We start from the raw sequence: 25092 nt of genomic DNA on the forward strand, positions 1-25092 counted from the left end.
GAGGAGGGACTGCTGAGGGAGAGGCGTAGCCTCCAGGCCGAATTCGACCTGTTGACCACCAGGAAGGCGGAGGCGCAGTGGAGGCAGGCCCAGGGGGCGGTTTATGAATATGGGGAAAAGGCAAGCCGGATGCTGGCGCATCAGTTTTGGAAGCGGGACACAGCTAGGGAGATCGGGGGAGTTAAGGATAGGGGAGGGAGTGTGGCGCGGAGTGGGGTTGACATCAATGGGGTCTTCAGTGACTTTTATGAGGAACTGTATTGGTCCGAGCCCCCACTGGTGGAGGGAGGGATGGGCAGCTTTCTGGACCAATTGAGGTTCCCGAAGATGGAGAAGGGACTGGTGGCGGGATTAGGGGCCCCGATTGGGCTGGAGGAGCTGGCCAATGGGATAGGGAGCATGCAGGCGGGGAAGGCACCGGGGCCGGACGGTTTTCCGGTTGAATTCTACAAAATATATATGGACCTGTTGGGCCCATTGCTGGTTAGGACGTTCAATGAGGTAAGGGAGCCCCCGACCATGTCCCGGGCACTGATCTCCTTGATCCTGAAGCAGGACAAGGATCCCCTGCAATGTGGGTCTTACAGGCCGATTTCGTTGTTAAATGTAGATGCCAAGGTGCTGGCGAAGGTCTTAGCCACGAGAATTGAGGACTGGGTGCCGCAGGTGATCCACGAAGACCAGACAGGGTTCGTGAAGGGGAGGCAGTTGAACCCGAATGTGCGGAGGCTCCTGAATGTTATTACGATGTCGGCGAGGGAGGAGGAGGCGGAGATAGTGATGGCGATGGACGCTGAGAAGGCCTTCGATAGGGTAGAGTGGGGGTACTTATGCGAGGTGCTGAAGAGGTTTGGGTTTGGGGAGGGGTTCGTCAGGTGGGTTAGGCTGTTGTACGAGGTCCCGATGGCGAGTGTGACCACGAACAAGAGGAGGTCTGAGTACTTTTGGTTGCATCGAGGGACGAGGCAGGGGTGTCCCCTGTTCCCCCTGCTCTTCGCACTGGCGATTGAACCCCTGGCTATGGCACTGAGGGAGTCGAGGAACTGGAGGGGGTTGGTGCGGGGTGGGGAGGAGCATAGCGTGTCGCTCTATGCGGACAACTTTCTGCTATATGTGGCGGACCCGGTGGGGGGGAATGCCAGAGGTAATGAGGATCCTCCGGGCGTTCGGGGATTTCTCAGGGTACAAGCTCGACATGGGGAGGAGCGAGTTGTTTGTGGTTCACCCAGGGGACCAGGAGAGGAGGATTGGCGAGCTCCCACTAAAAAGGGCAGAGAGGAGCTTCAGGTATTTGGGGGTCCAGGTGGCCAGGAGCTGGGGGGCCCTGCATAGACTTAATTTCACGAGGCTAGTGGAGCAAATGGAGGAGGAGTTTAAGAGGTGGGACTCCGAGGGTGAGAAGGAAGTTCCTGGAGCGGAGTTGGGTGGGGGGGGCTGGCACGGCCCAACCTCTGCGGGTACTACTGGGCCGCCAATGTGGCGATGGTGCGCAAGTGGATGATGGAGGGGGAGGGGGCTGCATGGAAGAGGCTGGAGATGGAGTCTTGTGAGGGTACGAGTCTGGAGGCGCTGGCAACTGCGCCGCTGCCACTCCTTCCAATGGGGTATACCACGAGCCAGGTGGTGGCGGCTACCCTCAAAATCTGGGGGCAGTGGAGGCGGCACAGGGGGGGAAGTGGGGGCCTCCGTGTGGACCCCAATACGGGGGAACCACCGGTTTGTCCCAGAGAGAATAGATGGAGGGTTTTCAGGGTGGCACAGGGCAGGTATAAGAAGGTGGGGGGGACTTGTTTGTGAATGGGAAGTTCGCGAGCCTGGGTGAGCTGGAGGAGAAGTACGGGCTCCCCCCGGGGAACACCTTTAGGTATCTACAGGTAAGGGCGTTTGCCAGGTGGCAAGTGGTGGAATTCCCGCTGCTGCGGCCACGCACGGTACAGGACAGGGTGCTCTCGGGGGTGGGGAGGGAGCGGTTGGAGAGGGGAAGATCTCGGCAACTTAGCAGGTGATGCAGGAGGAGGAGGAGGCCTCGGTGGTGGAGTTGAAAGGTAAGTGGGAGAAGGAGTTGGGGGAGGAGATCGAGGGAGGGACGTGGGCAGATGCCCTTGGGAGGGTGAACTCTTCCTCTTTGTGCGCGAGGCTGAGCCTCATACAGTTTAAAGTGCTGAACAGGGCACACATGACCGGGACAAGGATGAGCCGGTTTTTTGGGGGTGAGGACAGGTGTGTTAGGTGCTCAGGGAGCCCAGCAAACCACATCCCTATGTTCTTGGAATGCCCAGCGCTGGAGGAGTTTTGGAAGGGCGTAGCAAGGACGGTGTCGAGGGTGGTAGGATCCAGGGTCACACCGGGCTGGGGGCTCGCAATGTTTGGGGTTGCAGAGGAGCCTGGAGTGCAGGAGGCGAAAGAGGCCGGTATTCTGGCCTTTGCGTCCCTGGTAGCCTGGCGAAGGATTCTTCTTCAGTGGAAGGATGCGAGGCCCCCCAAGCGTGGGATCCTGGATCAACGATATGGCGGGGTTTATTAAATTGGAGAGGGTGAAATTTGCCTTAAGGGAATCAGTGCAAGGGTTTTTCAGGCGGTGTCAATCGTTTTTAGACTTCCTGGTAGAACGATAGACAATGGTCAGTCGCAGCAGCAACCAGGGGGGGGGGGCGGTTCTATTTTATTTTTGTCTGTCTACACTGGGGGATCTGAGGGGGTGTATATGCTATGTTTGCTATGTGTTAATTTATTATTTATGTACAGGGGGGAGGGGGGTACGGGGTTTTATTTTGTTTTGTATTTAATTCTATTGCGTTCCTTTTTCATTTTGCTGATATTTTGTGAAAACCTCAATAAATTTTTTTTTTAAACCCACGTGTCCATAATTGTAATCGCACTCCTAGGGAACAAGCCGTGTGCTAGGAAAAGCAACAAATACATTAAAGGGGGAGATTGGTTGAACTCCATGATACATTTTGGGGTTCTGAAAACGCCTCGCTCATAACAGGAGGCTTTACTGCCCATGGGCCAAAGACCCTTAAATAGCCAATTATTGACCACTTAGGACCTCCTGCTGCTGGAATGAAACTTGCAGTGGGAGAAGCCCAGTCCAAGTGTGCAGCATGGCAGCTTTGCCTGCTTGGGCTGGAGACTAGCCAAAGTTGGAGTACATTCTTTATGGATTCCCTGAGCCTGTTGGAGGCACCCCAATGTTTTACCACCCCCACCTTTTAGCCCTTTTGTGCCCCTGCCCACCCAGTAGCACCCCCCACCCAACCACCTGTTTGGTCTGCCAGCCTGGCCCCAGCATTAAGTGCCACCAATAAAACCTAGCCTCATTTGTTGGGGTAGGCAAAGGACCAAGGCACCTATCCTGTTTCCCTTCTGACAAAAGATGTGTGTGTGGGATCTTATGGACGCTTGGTCAGCTCTCAGCAGTGGCTAAGGTACTGAACCAGAACCATAATGTTTTTAAGTTTTAATGCAGTGAGGAAAGATCATTCCAGGAGTGATAGCATAAGAAATAGGGCTTGATTATTTTATAAACAAACTTTATTAAAATAAAGGAAAAACAATATTTAAATTTATAAACTTCAAGCCTAACAATAACAGATACATGTTCCCATTAAACAACACTTCAAAGGAACATGCAGCTCTCGTTCCACTTCGACAGGCGAAGATACTTGCATTTATGAAGCAATTTTTCTTCTGTTAATGAAGTTACTTCAGAACCCTTTACGAAAGCCTGTCTCTGGAATAGCTTTCCATGACTTTCCTCTGTGGCTTTTCAAATCCTTCTCTCCACCTGTTCAAACAGGATTCTTCATCTCTCCCTGAGCTCCACCCAGCCCCTCAAACAAAGGTTCTCCTGGGGGTGTCTAGACTTGAACCCGGGGTGTCCAGACTTGAACCCATCATCGTTATCTTGGCTGTTTGATTTCCCACTCCTGTTTATGCAAAATAACAGAGCCACGCTATTGATATAAAACTAACCTCCCATTTATAGACCAAAGTGGCCATCAGATACTGTAATGGGCTAATGGCTGGTCAAACAAGATTGTCCCAAAGGACAATGGATCTTGAGTGGGCCATCCTGGCTAAACGGGCATCCTGTGTATTCTCAGTAATGAGTTTAAGTCTGAATGAGACAATGTAACTCAGGCCAAGTGTGGGCCTATTCCTCTGACTCCTTGCTAGCAGTTTTTCCCCTTAGTCTGTTAACCCCTAAATTGCTTACTACATTTTTGATCCCATTTCTGGACCCAATTTCCTAATATCTCCTCTCACAACAGGGATAGGAAGTAGCTAAGATCACTTAATTAAATCTTCTCCTCACCGAGTTACCATTCCCTGAGAGGGCATTGGCAACCATGGGCTTCCATTGGATTGGTCCATGAGTGTGCTTGCCTCCTGCAGTGTGTCTGACCAGGAAATTCTCTCACTCTTACTGCCATCAAGTGTATTGGAAGGATGCAGAGGCTGGTAATCAACCTGTACTGCCTCATTATGAATGTACCTATCGTGGGCATCAAGTCCTGAATTGGACTTGAAACCGGAGCTTCTGCCCCAGAGCGAGGGACACTGTGCTACAAGAGCACCCCATTATTGAAACAATGTACCAGAAGAAAATTGAGATTGCATGCCCATCTTCATTTAAAACAAGATTATAGGATGTTTAATTTCATTTTGCAAACTGCATATAACTTAAAACAATAAAATCAGAACAGAATTACTTGTTCCTATATAGAAACAAACTAATATTTAGTTGCATTAAACTGTAATTGTGAAGCTTTTGTTTCCCTCAACATTTCTTTCTACAGAAAATCACATTACAGAGCACACAGCTGAAAGCTATATGCTCCAATGGCAAAGAGGGCATCTCTCAAATTATCAGTATCTCCTGCACCTCAACAATCTGGCTGACCGCAGTTGTAATGACCTATCCCAGTACCCTGTCTTTCCCTGGATCATAGCTGATTATATTTCCTCAGAACTAGGTAACACTATCAATTACTATTTTCAGAAACCAAATAATCCATTTGTATCTTAAAATGGGCATGTTCTTTTAAATGGTGTTATGTACATTCCCATGCAGAAATAATAACACCTCTCTAACTTTTGTTTTGAAACAGACCTGTCAAATCCTGAAATATTTCGAGACCTCAGGAAGCCAATTGGCGCCTTAAATAAAGAGCGGCTTGATCGATTGTTGGTATGGCTTCTTTCCAAACGGATAAATGATATTTGGTGAATTCTGAGTATACCTTGATAGCTTTTTGGTTGAAAATATTTTGATAATCATTGGTTAATGATTGATAGTTCTATAGTTTTGTAAATTTTTAATACCTTAACTCCTTTGGCCAAATCTGGTGTGGAGCAGGCTGTTTCGACTCTGTGTTATTAGCTTTCAAAGCAATTTAGTAGAAACTATAGCCCTCCTGGCATTTTTCATCTTCATTTACTTAGAGCAGTCTACTTAAAATTACGGTTGTTAAACATAGCTATCACCTGCTGTGTGCATTAGATCTACATACGTTGAGCCCAAAGATGAGACTTTTGATTACCATGTCACCACAAATAAACAGTTCATGCCAATCCTAGTTACTACTGACTGGAAGTCTCATTCACCTTTGTTTGGCTGACTGGATTTTAAATGTTGCCTCTGCAATGGTGAATTTTTCACCAAATTTAGCAGTGGCATGAGCACAAATAATGTTGACTGCTTGAATGCCATTCCTATTTTTCTCTCATTTATGATTGACAGTGCTATTTTCCGCTCATCCCTATGTTTTAATATTCCTGGCAGCAAAGACAGTAGCGGTAATATTATTTTGTTGTAGACAGAAATTTTCAGTGGAAACAAACCTTTTGCAATTACTTCAGAATGTAACTAAATATTAGTTTCAAGAGACTAACATAAATGAATGAGAGTTAATAGCTTGTGCTCCTGTTAGTTACATCTAAATCAAATTGAGCAAGTAAGGATAAACACAACAAATAGATTCACAATGTTCATTTGTTTTAGGCTCGCTATCGAGAAATGCCCGATCCAAAGTTCATGTATGGAAGTCATTATTCTTCCCCAGGCTATGTCCTCTTCTACCTTGTGAGAGTTGGTAAGGTTACCTTTTCTAAAAATTACTGTTTGGTTGAAAATTATCTCTGACTTTTATGGGTACAATTAACGTGTATATAAAAGCAAATAAGCGTAACTTCCTTTGCAATTAGCACACTGTAATCCCATGAAATCTTTTTTTTAAATTTAGAGTACCCAATTATTTTTTTCCAATTAAGGGGCAATTTAGTGTGGCCAATCCACCTAACCTGCATCTGGGTTGTGGGGGTGAAACCCGCGCAGACATGGGGAGAATGTCTCCACACAGACAGTGATCCGGGGCCGGGATCAAACCCAGGTCTTCAGCACTGTAGGTAGCAGTGTTAACCACAATGCCATTGTGCTGCCGTAATACCATGAAATCTGATGCTGATATTAGATATTAGTGCTTTACATTATCTGTGATTTTTTTTTTTTTTAATTTGAGTGTCCATCAGATTTCCAGTTCTTTATAAGGGCTTCCAAGCAGCAGCGTCAGATGGGTGCTGCATTTTCTATGATACTGCTCATTTCTACTGGGTTCTTTTGAGTCCAGCTGTCACAGAAAAGCACAATGCAGCATCACCCTGGGAACTCCGTCGGATGAGTCTGGGAAAGACAGGGTACTCCCATCTTCTATTGTATTAGTTGCTTCATGGTATGTTTAAAGATCCAATTTGAATGTTAGTGAATGGATAGGTAAGAGAGTGATGTGAATAGAGTCACGTGATCAGGGATAGTCCGATCAATGGGACCTGTTGAGTTGGGAGGATGGTTGAAAGGATAGTCGGGTCAAGGGAGTGATTGTGGTAGGAGGTATGGATAGTCAGGTGGTTATGAGGTGTAGATAGGTCACGGGAGGTATTTGGGTGGTCAGTAAGGTATTCAGGAGGGGAGGGATAGTCAGATTGGGGGGGGAGGGGTAGTCGGTGCATGAAGTGGGTAGTCAGGTGAGCTCCAGGTGCAGGTCAGGGAGGTAACCAGTTTGGGGGATTGATTGGAATTGATTTTGGTGGGGGGGGGGGGGGGGGGGGGGGTGGTTTAGTTGTGTAGTTACTCAAGTGTTGGACTAGGTATTACCCTGTTAACATTTCCTGGGTAACTATCTAGGTAAGTAATATGGAACTATCCAAAGTCTGTGACTCTAACTCAGAGTCTGAGACATTCACAGAGGGACCCAGGGATTACGGGAGTTGCTGGTCACAAATGGAAACTTTCAGTGCAATTCTCATGTAGGTCTGTCCATCAGCACTCCCTCAGTGTCCTGTGTGCACAGCTTTGATTGTACATTGGCCCAACTTTCCAAAGGATGGCTCAAAGACAGTTTCTTGATGATGGTCTAAAACTTCTACTGAAATTTCAGTTTGTAAATATGTAATCTATTTAATGCTACGTAGAAGAGAATTGGTATCGAGTAAGCATCCAAATTGATCACATTTTTATTTACTGTTCACTATCCTATCCCTTCACCAAAGTCAACTGCAGCTATTTAAAAAAAATATATATTTATTCAAAGTTCTTCCAACAAAAATTTTCAACCAATTAAACCCCCCCCCGTAACAGAAAAGAGAAAGAGAAAAGAACAGAACAGAGCATAAACATATCAATCAAACATAATACAGAACTTATACAATGGGTTTCTCCCGCACATATTAACCCTCCCATATGCTTTTTTACAAGTACCCCTAGGAAATTCCACACCCCCACCCGCCCAAATACCCCCCCCCCGGAAGAGACATTCCCCCCTCCCTCCACCCTCCCTCCCTGGGTTGCTGCTGCTGCTGCTGCTGACCGACCTCATTCTAACGCTCCGCGAGATAGTCTAGGAACGGTTGCCACCGCCTGAAGAACCCCTGCGCAGACCCTCTCAAGGCAAACTTTATCCTCTCCAGCTTAATGAACCCTGCCATGTCATTTATCCAGGCTTCCACACTGGGGGGCTTCACGTCCTTCCACTTGAGCAAGATCCTCCGCCGGGCTACCAGGGACGCAAAGGCCAGAATACCGGCCTCTTTCGCCTCCTGCACTCCCGGCTCGTCCGCCACCCCAAATAATGCCAGCCCCCAACTTGGCTTGACCTGGACTCACCACCTTGGACATAGTCTTCACGAAACCCCTCCAGAACCCATCCAGTGCCGGGAACGACCAGAACATGTGGGCATGATTCGCCGGGCTTCCCGAGCACCTCCCGCATCTGTCCTCCATCCCAAAGAACCTACTCAGCCCCTGTCATATGCGCTCTGTGAATAACCTTAAACTGTATCAGGCTGAGCCTGGCACATGAGGAAGAGGAATTAACCCTACTCAGGGCATCAGCCCACAGACCCTCTTCAATCTCCTCCCCCAACACCTCCTCCCACTTGCCCTTCAGCTCCTCCACCGAAGCCTCCCCCTCTTCTTTCACCTCCTGATATATCGCCGAAACCTTGCCTTCTCTGACCCATACACCCGATATCACCCTGTCCTGAATCCCCTGTGCCGGGAGCAATGGGAATCCCCTCACCTGCCGCCTCACAAACGCCCTCACTTGCATATACCTGAACGCATTTCCCGGGGGTAACCCGAACTTCTCCTCCAGCGCCCCTAGGCTCGCAAACGTCCCGTCTATAAACAGGTCCCCCATCCTTCTGATCCCTGCCTGATGCCAGCTCCGAAACCCCCCGTCCAACCTTCCTGGGGCGAACCGATGGTTCTCCCGGATCGGGGACCACACCGAGGCTCCCATCTCACCCCTATGTCATCTCCACTGCCCCCAGATCTTTAGCGTTGCCGCCACCACCGGACCCGTGGTGTACCTTGTCGGCGAGAGCGGCAGTGGTGCCGTCACCAACGCCCTCAGGCTCGTTCCTTTGCAGGACACCATCTCCAACCTCTTCCATGCCACCCCCTCTCCCTCTATTACCCACTTAAGGATCATCGCCACGTTGGCTGCCCAATAATAGCCACCCAGATTCGGCAACGCCAGCCCTCCCTGACCCTGCTATGCTCCAGAAACCCCTTCCTTACCCTCGGGGTCTTGTTTGCCCACACAAAACCCATGATGCTCCTACCTACCCGCTTAAAAAAGGCCTTGGTAATCATAATAGGAAGGCATTGTAACACAAAAAGAAACCTCGGGAGGACCATCATTTTAATCAACTGTACCCTGCCCGCTAGCGAGAGTGGCAACACATCCCATCTTTTGAAGTCCTCCTCCATCTGCTCCACCAGCCGCGTCAAATTAAGTTTGTGCAGGGCCCCCCAGCTCCTAGCTACCTGGATCCCCAAGTACCGAAAGCTCCTTTCCGCCCTCCTCAATGGTAGGTCGTCTATCCCTCTTCCCTGGTCCCCTGGATGCACCACAAAGAGCTCACTTTTCCCTACATTGAGCTTATAGCCTGAGAAGTCCCCAAACTCCCTTTGGATCCGCATGACCTCCACCATCCCCTCCACTGGATCTGCCACATACAGTAACAGGTCGTCCGCATACAGCGACACCCGATGCTCCTCTCCCCCTAGGACCACTCCCCTCCATTTCCTGGACTCCCTTAATGCCATGGCCAATGGCTCAATTGCTAATGCAAACAACAGGGGGGACAGGGGGCATCCCTGCCTCGTCCCTCGATACAGCCGAAAATACTCCGACCTCCGCCGATTCGTAGCCACACGTGCCACCGGGGCTCTATATAGGAGCTTAACCCAACTAATAAACCCCTCCCCAAACCCAAACCTCCGCAACACTTCCCAGAGATATTCCCACTCCACCCGGTCAAAGGCCTTCTCCGCGTCCATAGCTGCCACTATCTCCGCCTCTCCCTCCACCGATGGCATCATAATCACGTTTAGGGGCCTCCGCACATTGGTGTTTAACTGCCTGCCCTTTACAACTCCCGTCTGGTCCTCATGAATCACCCCCGGGACACAGTCCTCGATCCTCGTAGCCAGCACTTTTGTCAGCAACTTAGCATCCACGTTGAGGAGCGAGATCGGTCAATACGACCCACATTGCAGTGGGTCCTTGTCCCGCTTCAGGATCAGAAAGATCAGCGCCCCGGACATTGTCGGGGCAGGGTCCCCCCCCTCCCTTGCCTCATTGAAAGTCCTCACTAGCAATGGGGCTAACAGGTCCGCATACTTCCTGTAAAACTCAACCGGGAACCCATCTGGCCCCGGGGCCTTCCCCGCCTGCATGCTCCCCAGTCCTTTAACCAGCTCCTCCAACCCAATTGGCACCCCCAAACCAGCCACCACCTGCTCCTCCACCCTCGGGAACCTCAGTTGATCTAGAAATCGTCGCATCCCCTCTTCCCCGCTGGGGGCTGAGATCTGTACAGCTCCTCATAAAAGTCCTTAAATGACTCATTTACTTTCACCGCACCCCGCACCGTAGTTCCCCTGCTATCCTTGACTCCACCTATCTCCCTCGCTGCCATCATCTTATGGAGCTGATGTGCCAGCATCCGGCTCGCCTTGTCCCCATACTCGTACGTCGCCCCCTGTGCTTTCCTCCACTGTGCCTCTGCCTTCCCTGTGATCAACAGGTTGCATTCCATCTGGAGACTTCGCCGCTCCCTAAGTAGTCCCTCCTTGGGGGCCTCTGCATATCTCCTGTCTACCCTTAGGATCTCCCCTACTAACCTCTCCCTTTCCCTGCCCTCTCTCTTCTCCCTGTGAGCCCGATGGAGATTAACTCTCCCCTGACCACCGCCTTCAGCACCTCCCATACTACCCCCACCTGCACCTCCCCGTTGTCGTTGGCCTCCAAATACCTTTCAATGCACCCCCGCACACCACCTCATCCGCCAGTAATCCCACATCCAGACGCCACAGCGGGCGTTGGTCCCTCTCCTCTCCTAACTCCAGCTCCACCCAGTGCGGGGCGTGGTCTGAGATGGCTATGGCCGAGTACTCCGTTCCCTCCACTTTCGGGATCAGCGCCCTACTCAAAACAAAAAAATCTATCCGGGAGTAGGCTCTGTGTACGTGAGAAAAAAAAGAAAATTCCCTGTCCAGGGGCCTAGCAAATCTCCACGCATCTACTCCCCCCATCTGGTCCATAAACCCCCTAAGCACCTTGGCCGCAGCCGGCCTCTTCCCCGTCCTAGATCTGGAGCGATCTAATGCTGTGTCCAACCCCCCCCCCATTATCAAGCTTCCTGCCTCCAGATCCGGAATACGCCCCAACATGCACTTCATAAATCCAGCATCATCCCAGTTTGGGGCGTATACGTTTACCAATACCACCCACGCCCCCTGCAACCTACCGCTCACCATCATGTATCGACCTCCATTGTCCACTACAATATTCTTGGCCTCAAACGACACCCGCTTCCCCACCAGTATTGCCACCCCTCTGTTGTTTGCATCCAGCCCCGAATGGAATACCTGTCCTACCCATCCCTTTCTTAACCTGACCTGGTCTGCCACCTTCAAATGTGTCTCCTGAAGCATGACCATGTCTGCCTTCAGTCCCTTTAAGTGCGCGAACACTCGGGCCCTCTTAACCGGCCCATTCAGGCCCCTCACATTCCAAATTATCAGCCGGATTGGCCCCCCCGCCGCCGACTAGCCATCTCCTTTTCTAGGCCAGTCCCGTGCCCGCGCCTCCCGCACTCTCCAGTCCCCCAGACGGGGGACCCCCGCCCCGACCACCTCTTCTGTTTCCAGTTCCCCATCGGCCAATGCAGCAGCAACCCTATTTTCCCCTCTTTCCCCCCCCTCCCCCTACCCCCGCTAGATCCGTATCTAGCTCTTTTGCTCCCCCCATAATACTCCTGTAAGTCAGCTGACTCCTGCTGACCCCGACCTCCCCCGCCGTCCCATTGACCCCCCCGTGTGGGAATCCCCCCTCCCCCCTCCTCCCCAGCAATCGGTGTGCGCTCCTCCACCACCCCCCTCCGTCCTTCCCTAGAGCGGGAAAAAGCTCTTTCCTGAGTCGACCCCGCCCCCTCTGGCGCCGCTCCTGTTGCGGCCTTATCCCAATTCCCCCGTCCCCGGGCCTCCACTCCCTCCAGCACCGGTGCCCACACTCTCTCACAGTCTCCCCATCAGATCTCTTCCCCCATCCCCATCCATCACCCAACCCGTGGAACATTCCCTACACATAGTTAAAACCCTGTATACAAGCGACATCCCCTCCACAACCACAAACCCTCGGTTTGAGTCCAACTTTTCAGTTTGTATAAAGGTCCAAGCCGCCTCAGGCGTTTCAAAGTAGTGGTGTCGATCCTGAAATGTGACCCACAATCGCGCTGGCTGCAGCATTCCGAACCTCACCCCCTTCCGATGGAGCCCGATTAAAACCCGCTCTCTTCTTTGCCACCTCTGCACTCCAGTCCTGATAGATTCGGATCTCCGTATTCTCCCACCTGCTGGTCCGCTCTTTCTTGGCCCATCTCAAGACACACTCTCTATCCACGAAACGGTGAAACCTCACCACTACCGCCCTTGGCGGCTCGTTGGCCTTGGGTCTCCTCGCCAGGACCCGTGAGCCCATCTAGCTCCAGGGGACTCGGAGAGGCCCCGCACCCATCAGCGAGTTGAGCATCGTGCTCACATATGCCCCGGCATCGGCCCCCTCCACTCCTTCAGGGAGACCCAGAATCCGAAGATTCTTCTTCCTCAACCTGTTCTCCAGGTCCTCTAATCTTTCCGCCCACCTCTTGTGCAGCGCCTCGTGTGCCTCCATCTTCACCGCCAGGCCCAAGATCTCATCCTCGTTCTCCGAGGCTTTTTCCCGCACCTCCCGGATCTCTGCCCCTTGGGCCTTCTGGGTCTCCATTAACCCCTCGATCGCCGTCAGCATTGGCGGCCGCACCTCTTTCTTCAGCTCCTCAAAGCAGCGCCTGAGAAACTCCTGCTGCTCCTGCACCCATGCCGCTTGATCTCCGCCCGCCGCCATCTTGCTTTTTCTCCCTCGCACTTTTCGCTGCTCCAAAAATGCTTTTTTGACCCCTCCGCTCCTGGTCCAATCCATTTACTATGGGGGGTGGACTTTGCTATCACCTTCCCACACTGGAAGTCGTCGAAAAATTGCCGCTGGGGCTCCTCTGGAGAGCCCAAAAGTCCGTTTTAGCGGGAGTCGCCGAATGCGCGGCTTAGCTCCGCATAGCCGCAACCGGAAGTCGTCAACTGCAGCTATGAACGTAGCACTGCTGCTTCATCAGGAAACTACAGTAGAAAAAGCAGTCTTTGGAAGTGTGTTTCATTTCTGCAGTCTTGACTTGACCAATAGTACTACTATAGAGTTGCACCACATGTATTTAAGTCACTGAAGCCAAACAGTTCAGAAAGTGAAAGGGAGAAAAACAAGGTAAAGATTATCATTTTTAAGTGACCTATTTCCATTGGATGCTTTCTCTGTCCTTCATTCTTTCATTATTTTACATGGTGCTTGCGAGTAATAAATTTAAAGATAAACCTTTAAAATGTCTGCTCTGAGCTTCGAGCCTTGAGTGTCGAAATTAACTAATTTATAAATAAAATATTAAAAACCAGCAAATACAGGAAATGTTAAATATAAACTGAGACTGCAGGCAGCACACAGCATAAAATATTAACTGATGCTAATTCTTTACAGGTGCTGACACAGACCTGTTGTACATTTGCAGCATTTTCTGTTTCTAAATTGGAGGATTATATATGGGATTTCTAAAAAACATTTTTCTTTTTCAGCCCCTGAGTATATGTTGTGTTTACAAAATGGAAAATTTGACAATGCAGATAGAATGTTCAACAGGTTAGTTTTAATACCTTTGGGACAATCTGATGCCTCATTAAGAATATTTATGCGTTTGTGTGTGGATATGTATATTTGCACTAAATATCTATGAAATGTTTAGTTTTGCAGAGACCTGGAGAAATTGTTTAGAAGGTGCAACAGATTTCAAAGAGGTAGGAGGTGAATGTCATATTTATTTTAGTGTTTTCTGTGGAATAAAGTGCCTGAGTTCCCAACTGTTCTGCTAATCATTATTTACTTTCTAGTTGATTCCAGAATTTTATGGCACCAATTCCACCTTCATTGTGAACAGTTTGAAGTTGGACCTTGGGAAGAGGCAGGGAGGCAAGATGGTAGACTCTGTGGAACTTCCACCTTGGGCTTCAGGTACTTGATAGAGATTTTTAAGTTTCTACTATTCCATGTATGAAGATACCATGCACACTCAAGCCTTTATTTATGTTTAGCCTTTATTTATGTGTATGTACCTGATTTATTCCCTAAATACAGCAGCGAGTGTTGCTGGATTGGTCAGAAGGTTTTATGTAATAGAATCATAGAATTTACAGTGCAGAAGGAGGCCATTCAGCCCATCGAGTCTGCACCGGCCCTTGGATAGAGTGCCCCACTTAAGCCCCGTGCCGCCACCCCATCCCCTTTATCCCCGTAACCCAGTAACCCCACCTAATCTTTTTGGCCATTAAGGGCAATTTAGCATGGTCAATCCACCTAACCTGCACGTCTTTGGACTGTGGGAGGAAACTGGAGCACCCGGAGGAAACCCACGCACACACTGGGAGAACGTACAGACTCCACACAGAAAAGTGACCCAAGCCGGGAATCGAACCTGGGACCTGGAGCTATGAAGCAACTGTGCTAACCACAATGCTACCGTGCTGCCCAGGAACGAGAATCATGCAATTCTACTTTAAGAATTATAGAATTGTCCTGCACAGAAGTGGCCAGTTGGCATAATGTCCCTGTGCCACTAATCCAATTGCTTTATTTCTTTCCTCATACAATTTTTCTCTTTAGACACCCTTGATCAATCTTTTTCCATGCCAGCAGTGTACTCGTCTCATGAATAATTTTTTAAAAAATTAGAATAGAGAATAATGGAGGAATTGGAAACACATATAAAATATTACCAGATTGCAAGTACTCCAATGAAATACAAGCAACGTGTAACACAATGTGTGCAAGTTATCTGAGTCGCAAGAAATTCAGAGAGTCGTGAACACAGCCCAGTCCATCACACGGACCTGACACCCATCCATTGACTCCATCTACACCTCCCACTCCCTGGGGAAAGCGGGCAGCTTAATCAAAGACCTCTCCCACCCGGCTTACTCACTCTTCCAACTTCTTCCATCAGACAGGAGATACAAAAGTCTGAGAACACGCACAAACAGATTCAAAAACAGCTTCTTCCCCGCTGTTACCAGATTCCTAAACAACCCTCTTATGGGCTGACCTGTTTAACACTACACCTCTGTATGCTTCACCCGATGCCGGTGTTTATGTAGTTACATTGTGTACCTTGTGTTGCCCCATTATGTATTTCTTTAATTTTCTTTTCCTTTCATGTACTTAATGATCTGTTGAGCTGATCGCAGAAAAATACTTTTCACTGTACCTCTGTACACGTGACAATAAACAAAACCTATCCAATCCATCTGAAATGTAGCAATAATGGCGTTCATTTAATTACTAAAATAGGGATTACTGGTTAGAATGATTCCCATGACATTTTTAATGTATAAATCTGTGTCACTCCACCCCACTGCCTACCAGCATATAAACTTGGGGAGGGGAGGAAGATTTACTAACTTGCTCAAATTGTTTTAAATGTTTTGTGTACTTGACTTAAGTACTTGTAATCGGGTAATTATTTTGTATTTGCTTCCAATTCCTCCACTATTCTCTATTCAAATATATATATTTTTTATACATTCACCAGGATGTGGGTTTTGTTGGCTAGGTCAGCATTAGGCTCATCCCTAATTGTCCTTCAGAAGGTAGTGGTGAGTCACCTTCTTGAACTGCTGCTGCATCAACAGTGCTGTTAGAGAGGGTGTTGCAGGATTTTGACCCAGTGACAGTGAAGGAATGACAGTATAGTTCCAAGTCAGGATGGTGTGTGGTGTGGGGGTGAGTGGGGGTTAAGGCATTGCAGATAGTAGGGTTCTCATGCATCTGCTGCTCTTGTCCTTCTAGGTGGGAAAGTTGGGAGTTTAGAAGGTGCTGCCGAAGGGGCATTGGTGAATTGCTGAGGTGCATCTGGCAGATGGTACACACTGCTGCTCTTCTGTGCTGGTGGAGGGAGTGAATGTGTAAGGTGGTGGATGGGATGCCAATGTATATCATATATAGTCAAGTACGAAGCCTTACAACACCAGGTTAAAGTCCAACAGGTTTGTTTCGATGTCACTAGCTTTTGGAGCGCTGCTCCTTCCTCAGGTGAATGAAGAGGTATGTTCCAGAAACATATATATAGACAAATTCAAAGATGCCAAACAATGCTTGGAATGCGACCATTAGCAGGTGATTAAATCTTTTAACCTGGGGTTCCCCATCTCTGGATCTGTAAAGATTTAATCACCTGCTAATGGTCTCATTCCAAGCATTGTTTCTGGAACATACCTCTTCATTCACCTGAGGAAGGAGCAGCGCTCCGAAAGCTAGTGACATCGAAACAAACCTGTTGGACTTTAACCTGGTGTTGTAAGACTTCGTACTGTGCTCACCCCAGTCCAACGCCGGCATCTCCACATCATATATAGTCAAGCTTGGGCATAAGGCTATTACTTTTGGGCCTGTAAAGTTCCCAGCCTACCTCAAGTGGAAGGGTAAGGTAGCTCAAAAATTTGAACAATACATGGAGCTAGCTTTTTCATGCTGGTACTATGCAGTAGCAACATGAGGGTATTCTGTGCTAACAGGATGCTGCTGTTCTGCCTATCACACAGATGTGTAATGTATATGAATTTCAGTATTGCTGCGATGCCAGATACGTAGGCAGTACATCCAAGCGACTGATGGGTCAAATCAAACCGCACGTTCCTTCAGCTGTTCGCAGTAGGCAGAGTACAGCAACAACCTGTGCTTGCAAAACTCAGAATATAATGTTATTATTAATAGATGTGATTCTGCAATTGGGCAACGGTTGCTGAATAATCCCAAATGTGCTAAAAATTACACTAGCAGCGAATTTAAGATTCCGTCAGGGTTGCGATGTGACTCACTTGCACTTGCTGGAATCTAAGTATATTCATACGCAGTGACCTATCCTCTGCGGGCAGAAGAAACATATCACGTCTGCGCCTTTTTTGAATTAAACAAAGCATGGGGGCAACAGTTCCCTGGTGCATACTCCATGGCAACATCTCGACCAAGTTGACTTGCCAAGCAATCCACACCCCTTTGTCATGCGGTAAACATTGTTGCTGCCTTTGAAAGACTGATTCTGAGCTTGTGTAATACTTTCAAATTCTGGGTATTGCAATTTTGTAAATTTTAATGTTCATTTATCATTCTTATCATTCTTAGTGTGGCCAATCCACCTAACCTGCACACCTTTGGGTTGTAGGGGTGAAACTAACGCAGACAGGGGGAGAATGTGCAAACTCCACACGGACAGGGCTGGGATTCGAACCCAGGTCCTCAGCCTCGTAGGCAGCAGTGCTAACCACTGTGCCACATGCTGCCCCATACAATAATACCATAAAATGCAACTTCGTACTGATTTTTAGGGGCGGCACAGTTGCACAGTGGTTAGCATTGCTGCCTCACAGCGCTGAGGACCTGCAAGGGATGAGCCTAATGCTGACCTAGCCAGCAAAACCCACATCCTGTGAATGTATAAAAAATATATATATTTGAATAGAGAATAGTGGAGGAATTGGAAGCAAATACAAAATAATTACCCGATTACAAGCACTTAAGTCAATCACGGCCCCCGGGTCACTGTCTGCAGGGCAGGTTAAATTGCCCCTTAATTGGAGAAAAATAATTGGATACTCTTTTAAAAAAATAAAAAATAAAAAATTTTCAAACTTAGTACTGATTTTTATGTTGGAATTTTTAGTCACAGCATTGGTCATTATTGACATTGAATAAGAAGACACTATTGAAATGAGACAAAGGCACTTCAGAGTATGGTGATTTTATAAGTTACCAAAAAGTAACAAATTTGAACTGTTAAGCCAATTTGAAAACTAGCACAATATTTTGAAGGAACACGAGATGTGTTGTTTTGTCTTTTGTGCACTACTATGTAAATGTGGCTAAGCAAGAGTTAAAATTAATTGTGCCCTTTAGACCCTGATGATTTTCTCCAGAAGAACAGAGATGCTTTAGAGAGCCAGTATGTTTCTGAACATCTGCATGAATGGATCGATCTAATATTTGGTTACAAGCAAAAAGGGAGCGAAGCTATTGCAGCTTACAATGGTATGATTTTCCATATTGTCAGAGAAAAACTAGGTTTAAAAAAAAAAAAAAATTCATTCTGTTAAATATTGAGTCATTATCATGAGGTGTTTTGGTTAAGTAAATGCATATTTAAGTATAAATGCTTGTTTCCCTGAGCCACTGAATAATTTGAGTGAATTTAGAAGTATAAAATGTGTTATTACTAAATAAAGCTTAAGAAGTTCAGTAGAATTGGAACTTGTAGAGACTGAATAGAAAGGTACAATCTACTAATCTATTGCCCACAATCTTTGATTCGAACATCAAATACAGTCTGCTATTATTGTCTTGCCAGCATCAAATACAGTGAAGTATGGTTGTCTTACCAACCTGTTCAATGCTAAGCCTCCATTTAATGTCTATACCATGTTTTATTAAACATCGTAGGCTCAGTACACCGTATTATAGCTGATTTAAGTGTTGGGAACAGGATAGAAGGGGTAATGATTGGTACATCGCCTTTACACTCATCTTTCGTTTCTTTACTTGTCCCATTACTATCCATGTTCAATATGGCTTGTACCATTAATCCTCTTGCCGTTTATTCTGTCCGTCTTCCACCATATCACAGACTTTCTCTTTTGTTATTTCCTCCCTTCCAGCTTTGCTCCATCTCTGTGCTTATTAAAATTATTAAGCTTGCAGTGTTACTTGTAAACCCTTAATATTTTCTGGTTTTGATGAAAGGCGATCTTCCTGAAACATTGGTTTTGTTTCTTTCTCCATTGATGCTGCCTCACCTATTTTGCAGCATTTTCTGTTTTTATTTCGAAGAGGAAGGACAGTGTGGAGCATCTGGGAGGGGAATATCAGCTCAAATGTCATTGACATAAGAGAATTCCAGCCTGAGGCCCGACTATAGATACAACACAACTCCATAATTTGGAGTATTTTCCCCATTAACAAATTATTATTGCAAGTTATATTATTTTCAATTAAAAAATGATTTATCAATATGTAAGTTGTTGATTCATTAAAGATGAATAGTTTACCTTTTACCAATCCATACCATATTTTGATCACAATATTTTGGGGAGGCAGTGGCATAGTGATTATCATAGAATTTACAGTGCAGAAGGAGGCCATTCGGCCCATCGAGTCTGCACCAGCTCTTGCAAAGAGCACCCTACCCAAGGTCAACACCTCCACCCTATCCCCATAACCCAGTAACCCCACCCAACACTAAGGGCAATTTTGGACACTAAGGGCAATTTATCATGGCCAATCCACCTAACCTGCACATCTTTGGACTGTGGGAGGAAACCGGAGCACCCGGAGGAAACCCACGCGCACGCGGGGAGGATGTGCAGACTCCGCACAGACAGTGACCCAAGCCAGAATCGAACCTGGGACCCTGGAGCTGTGAAGCAATTGTGCTATCCACAATGCTACTGTGCTGCTTGACTAGTAATCCAAAGACGCAGGGTAATGCTTTGGAGACCCGAGTTCGAATCCCTCCACAGTAGATAGTGGAATTTAAAATCAATAAAACATCTGGAATTAAAAGTCTAATCACGGGCGGTACGGTGGTGCAGTGGCTAGCACTGCTGCCTCACAGTGCTGAGGACTCTGGTTCGGTCCTGGCCCCGGGTCACTGTCCGTGTGGAGTTTGCAATTCTCTCCATATCTTTGTAGGTCTCACCCCCCACAACCCAAAAAGATGTGCAGGGTAGGTGAATTGGCCATGCTAAGTTGTCACTTAATTGGGGGGGAAAAGAATTGGGTACTCTAAATTTATTTTTTAAAAAGGAGAGAAAAAAAGGTCTAATCATAATTACAAAACATTGTGGATTGTTGTAAAAGGGAAATATGTCCTTATCTGGTCTGACCTACATGTCAATCCAGACCCACAGCAATGCGGCTAATTCTTAAAGGCTCTCTGATATGGCCTGACAAGCCACTCAATTGTATTCAGCCACTACAAAGGAAACAAAAAGGAATGAAACCAGATTGACCACCCTGCATCAACCTAGGTATCGGAAACAATAAATTTTGGCCCTTCGCAAAGTGGTACTCACTAACATCTAAACCATCCAAAATTGTGCCAGATTATTCAAGTAACAGCCTGACGTAGTCATTACTCACGGAATCATGCCGTATAAATGATGTATTAGAATGTTCATTCATGATAATTAAAAACATGTGACCCATGAAAGGACCTGAAAAATCCACATGAAGTCTCAACCAAGGGTGATCAGGCCACTCCCAAGGATGTTATGGTGCTATTGGTTTTGGTTAGATCGACAGGATTTCATTTTGTTCTCAAAATTCTGGTCCACCAAACATACGATCTGGCTCGACTTTTCATTCCAGAGGCACCAGGATGAGCCTCATGAATTTCATCCATTGCTTATGAACAACCTGGGGGTAGAACAACGACACTCCAACAATCATCCTGCATACTTAACTCATCTTTGCACCTCACAAAGCTTCAAAGCACCACCCTTGCATCAGAAATATTTTAACTTATTAGTCAAGTTTCCAGCCACTGCTTAATTTGTTCAGCACTCACTGGGCAAATCTCTCTAGTGAGAAAACCTTCTCGATACGTGGATTGGCAAATCTGGGAAATGGAGATGACTTAGCCCATCCGTGTTAACATTATCCTTCCCTGTCCTTTACACGATGCTGTACTGACACACTGACAATGTAAGCGCCCAGTGCTGTATTCTTGCTGAGGCCATGGGAGGAGTACATTTTGACTCACTGAAAAGGCTCATCAATGGCTTGTGGTCGGTACATATAGTGAACAAACGACCATAGAGGTACTGATGGAAGCTTCGTATCGCAAAACTGATAGCTAGGCTTTCTTTGTCCAACTATAAATACCCCTTTTCAGCATTTTTCAGTGTTCTATTTGCAAAACCAATGTTTTTTTCGGATCAGTCCTCCATTTTCGTGGGGCGAGGTATCGCACGACAGAATATATTCCCTGTCAGGATCAAAATGGACTAGCTTTTTCAATTGCAGCAGCTCTTTCACATCTTTGAAATCCACCTTTGGTGTGCATTTGGTTTCTTCGTGCAAAAGTAAGTGCAGTGGAGCCAACACTGTAAACAGATCTGGTAAAAACTTTACACAACAGTTTATCAAACATACAAATGACCTAGGGTGGGATTCTCCAATCCCGCTGCAATGAATGGGAGTTTTGGCTGAGCGTCAAATTCTCCATTCCTGCTAGCATGGGAAGCGGGGAACACTGGGATCTGAGAATCCCGGCCCTGAGCTTGGCCACATTCACGGGTTCTGAAGCTTCCTTAATTGCGCGAACTTTATCTTCCAGAGGAGACTAGCCTTGTGCAGTGATACTATGGCCTAGATACTCCACGCTCGGTGGCTGAAAAATACATGTGCTCCACTCCAGACCCAGTCCTCCTCTGAAAACCTTCTTAAAATTCAATCCAGGTTGCTGAGGTGCTCCTCCTCAGTCTTGCCTGAAATTAAAATGTCATCTAAGTAGACTGCAACATGAGGAATACCTTGTAAAAGGTTCTCCATTGTCCTTTGGAAGATCGTTGGACTGGAGCACACGCCACAAATCAAATGATTATACTTGAATAACCCTTTATGCGTGTTGTTGGTCCAGTACTGCTTCGACCCTTCCTCTAGCAAGAGTTGTTGATAGGCCTGGCTCATGTACAGTTTTAAAAACATCTTGTCTCCTGCTTCGATTGAATACAGACCTTCAACCCTCGGCAATAGGTATGCGTCTAGCTTGGAAACTTGACTAATAGTGAGTTTGTGATCCTCACATACACGCACAGTACCGTCACTTAGGAACACGTGGAACAGCCCAATGTGAAAACTGAATGGGGTTCAATGTTTCCTAGTCTTTGCAGCTGTTCTAACTCCTCCTCCACTTTGACTTTCATGATTTGAAAAAGCGAGGAGTAGCCTGAAGATCTACGAACAATTTAACTGTAGTTCCCCGCAAAAAAACATTGATAACTAAACACCTCATTTTATCTGAGGTTAGCTCTTGTTCCCAAAACATATTCATGTTCCCTGAACTCACTGAGCCACCCCTTTTCCGAAGCAACATCCAATTTTAGTAACTGAATATTAGGTCAAATCCAGCAAATAGTTACCACACAATACTGTTAAGATGACCAGGTCTGGGAAAACGTCTGTTCCTGGTTAAGCGAAGACATGAAAACTGCACCTTTCAGAGGAGAATATCTGCCGTGGCTCTAAACCCGTGGCTTGGATCATAGATGGAACTGGCCTGTCTGACTTTTGGATGGAGAACTAGTGTTTCCCCAATGAGGGTGCGAACAGTTATAATGTTCAGCCTCTTTTGATATTCTACCCTTTGGATTTGGTTGTCTATATCTCTCAAATTTCTTCCCTTCAGAAGTTATCATTCATATAGTCCCACTGATCTCTGGTAAACAAGGTTTCTGATGAGGCCATTCGCACCTCAAGCCTTTAGATGCCTGCTGATCTTGTTACTGGGCAAATCACATCTCATTATTGCTCTAGACGCCTGTTAGTCTTGTACTTGTCTGTTACTTCTCAAGTTCACTGTTGACCATGTTAATTTCCCTAATTCCTAACAACATAAGAAATAGGACAAATCCAACTTGACCATTTACAGCCCCATCAGTCTACACTCTTATCATCAGTCAAGTGATGGAAAGGGTCATCAACAGCACTATCAAGTGGCACATACTCCACAATAACCTGCTCACGGATGCTCAGTTTGGGTTTCGCCAGGGGCACTCAGCACCTGTCCTCAATTACAGCCTTGGTTCAAACATGGGCAAAAAAGCTGAATACCAGAGGCGAGGTGAGAGTGACTGCCCTTGACACCAATGCAGCATTTGACCGAGTATGGCACCAAGGAGCCCCAGCATATCTGGGAGTCAGTGGCACAAAGGAAGATACTCATGGTGATTGGAGGTCAGACATCTCAGCTCCAGGAGGTGTTGCTCTGTTTATCTGGTTATAAATATGGCGGTCAATATGGTCGCCTTTCTTAAGCCTAATTATGTTTACTTTCAGAGTCGCCACCACCACCGATCAAAGAGCCAATACACCAGTTAGTTAGTTCAAAGTCAGTACTATTTATTTACACACACAGTAAGATCTACTCATGCACAACAGTACTACAAACTAAACTATCTCTAACTCTAACGCCTATACTTAACTTTGGGTGCCCACTTAGTCAAAGGAACAATGGCCGTTGTTCGGATCTGAGGTTGTTGGGTTCGAAGAGATACAGGAGAACAGCGAAGGTCGTCCGTCTGGTAGCGAGCGTTGACCTTGAACTTACTTGATTCTGGTGATGCTGGTGGATGGGTCTCTCCGCTTTGAGAGCAAAGTCCAAGAGAGCAAATCTCTCGTGCGTGTTCCTTCTTATACTTGGAGGGGCTTTGCGCGCTTTTGGGCGGGACTTAAACTTGGTCCCAATTAATTGGGCAGCTTCTCGATCATTGTTATCGATCTTCACCAATAAAGGGGTGGGTGCCCCGATGGCTGGACGTGGCTTAGGTGGCCGTTGGCCTTGCTTTGTTTGTGTCTTTCTGGCGCCCGGATGTCTGTAACAGTATCAGCTATCTGAGTGTTAGTCCTTTGTTTCTCGGAGATGGACCATCAATATGCTAATCGACCCAGAGTTTTGATTCCTTCAGGTAACTGCTTCCCAAATATACATTCAGGCACTGTGCCTGCTTTTTGTCTAGCATTGTCCACATTTCCCTCCATTCATTGTGAGCGTCCATTTTGTATTCTGGAAGTGGCCATCCCAGATGGCTACAGAGGTCACTGCAGGAATTCCTCGGGGTAGTGACCTAGTCCCATCTTCAGCTGCCTCATCAGAAAGTCAGAAATGGGGATGTTTGCAGATGACTACACAATGTTCAACACCATTTGTAATTCCTCATGTCCATGTCCAAATGCAACAGGACCTGGACAATATCCACGCTTCGGCTGACAAGTGGCAAGTAACATTCGAGCCACACAAGTGCCAGCCAATGACCATCTCCAATTAGAGAGGATCTAGCCATCACCCTTCGACATTCAATGTTATTACCATCGCTGAATTCCCCACTATCAACATCCTGGGGGTACCATTGATCAGAAACTGAACTGGACTAGCTGTACAAATACTGTGGCTATCGCAGGTTAAAGGCTAGGAATCCAGCGGCGATTAACTCAGCTCTGAGTCCCCAAAGCCTGTACACCATCAACAAGGCACAAATCAAAAGTGTAATGGAATATTGTTCACTTGTCTGCATAAGTGCAGCTCCAACAACACTTGAGAAGCTTCACACCATCCAGGACAAAACAGTCCACTTGATTGCTACATCCATCATAAACATTCACTCCCATCACAACTGACAAACAGTTTGAGCCATGTGTACCATCTACAAGATGCACTTTAGGAACTCACCAAGGTTCCTCAGGCAGCACCTTCCAAACCCTTGACCAGTTCCATCTAGAAGGAAAAGGGCAACAGATAATTGGGAACACCACCATCTGGAGCCCCCCCCCCCCTCCAAGCCACTCACCATCTTGACTTGGAACCATACCACTGTTCCTTCACTGACACTGGGTCAAAATTCTGAACTTCCTCCCTAACAGCATTATAGGTATACTGCAGCAGTTCAGGAAGGCAGCTTACCACCACCTTCTAAAGGGTAATTAGGGTTGGGCAATACAGATATTGGTCTAGCCAGCGACACACATCTAAAATGAATTGAAAAAAAACACTCCGAAAGAAACAAATGAAGACCTATTTGTGCATCAAGTATTCCCATATTAATTATGATGTAGATGTTACATTTTTTAGGCTCCATCAGATATTTCTGGCTTTCTCAATGCCAGAGAACACTCCCAAAAG

General features: G+C 47.0%; 1 protein-coding gene across 1 annotated transcript in view; it reads left to right on the top strand.

Annotated features, from left to right (window-relative positions):
- nsmaf (neutral sphingomyelinase (N-SMase) activation associated factor) overlaps positions 1 to 25092 on the top strand; it is a 131166-nt gene that overhangs the window by 51023 nt on the left and 55051 nt on the right. The window contains exons 13-19 of the mRNA XM_072467725.1: positions 4803 to 4979; positions 5115 to 5194; positions 6008 to 6098; positions 13730 to 13793; positions 13897 to 13948; positions 14042 to 14162; positions 18096 to 18227. Of these exons, the coding sequence (XP_072323826.1) occupies positions 4803 to 4979; positions 5115 to 5194; positions 6008 to 6098; positions 13730 to 13793; positions 13897 to 13948; positions 14042 to 14162; positions 18096 to 18227 (717 nt within the window). The remainder of the gene's footprint in view (positions 1 to 4802; positions 4980 to 5114; positions 5195 to 6007; positions 6099 to 13729; positions 13794 to 13896; positions 13949 to 14041; positions 14163 to 18095; positions 18228 to 25092) is intronic.

Source organism: Scyliorhinus torazame, chromosome 11 (assembly GCF_047496885.1).
Source record: "Scyliorhinus torazame isolate Kashiwa2021f chromosome 11, sScyTor2.1, whole genome shotgun sequence".
Classification (NCBI taxonomy): domain Eukaryota; kingdom Metazoa; phylum Chordata; class Chondrichthyes; order Carcharhiniformes; family Scyliorhinidae; genus Scyliorhinus; species Scyliorhinus torazame.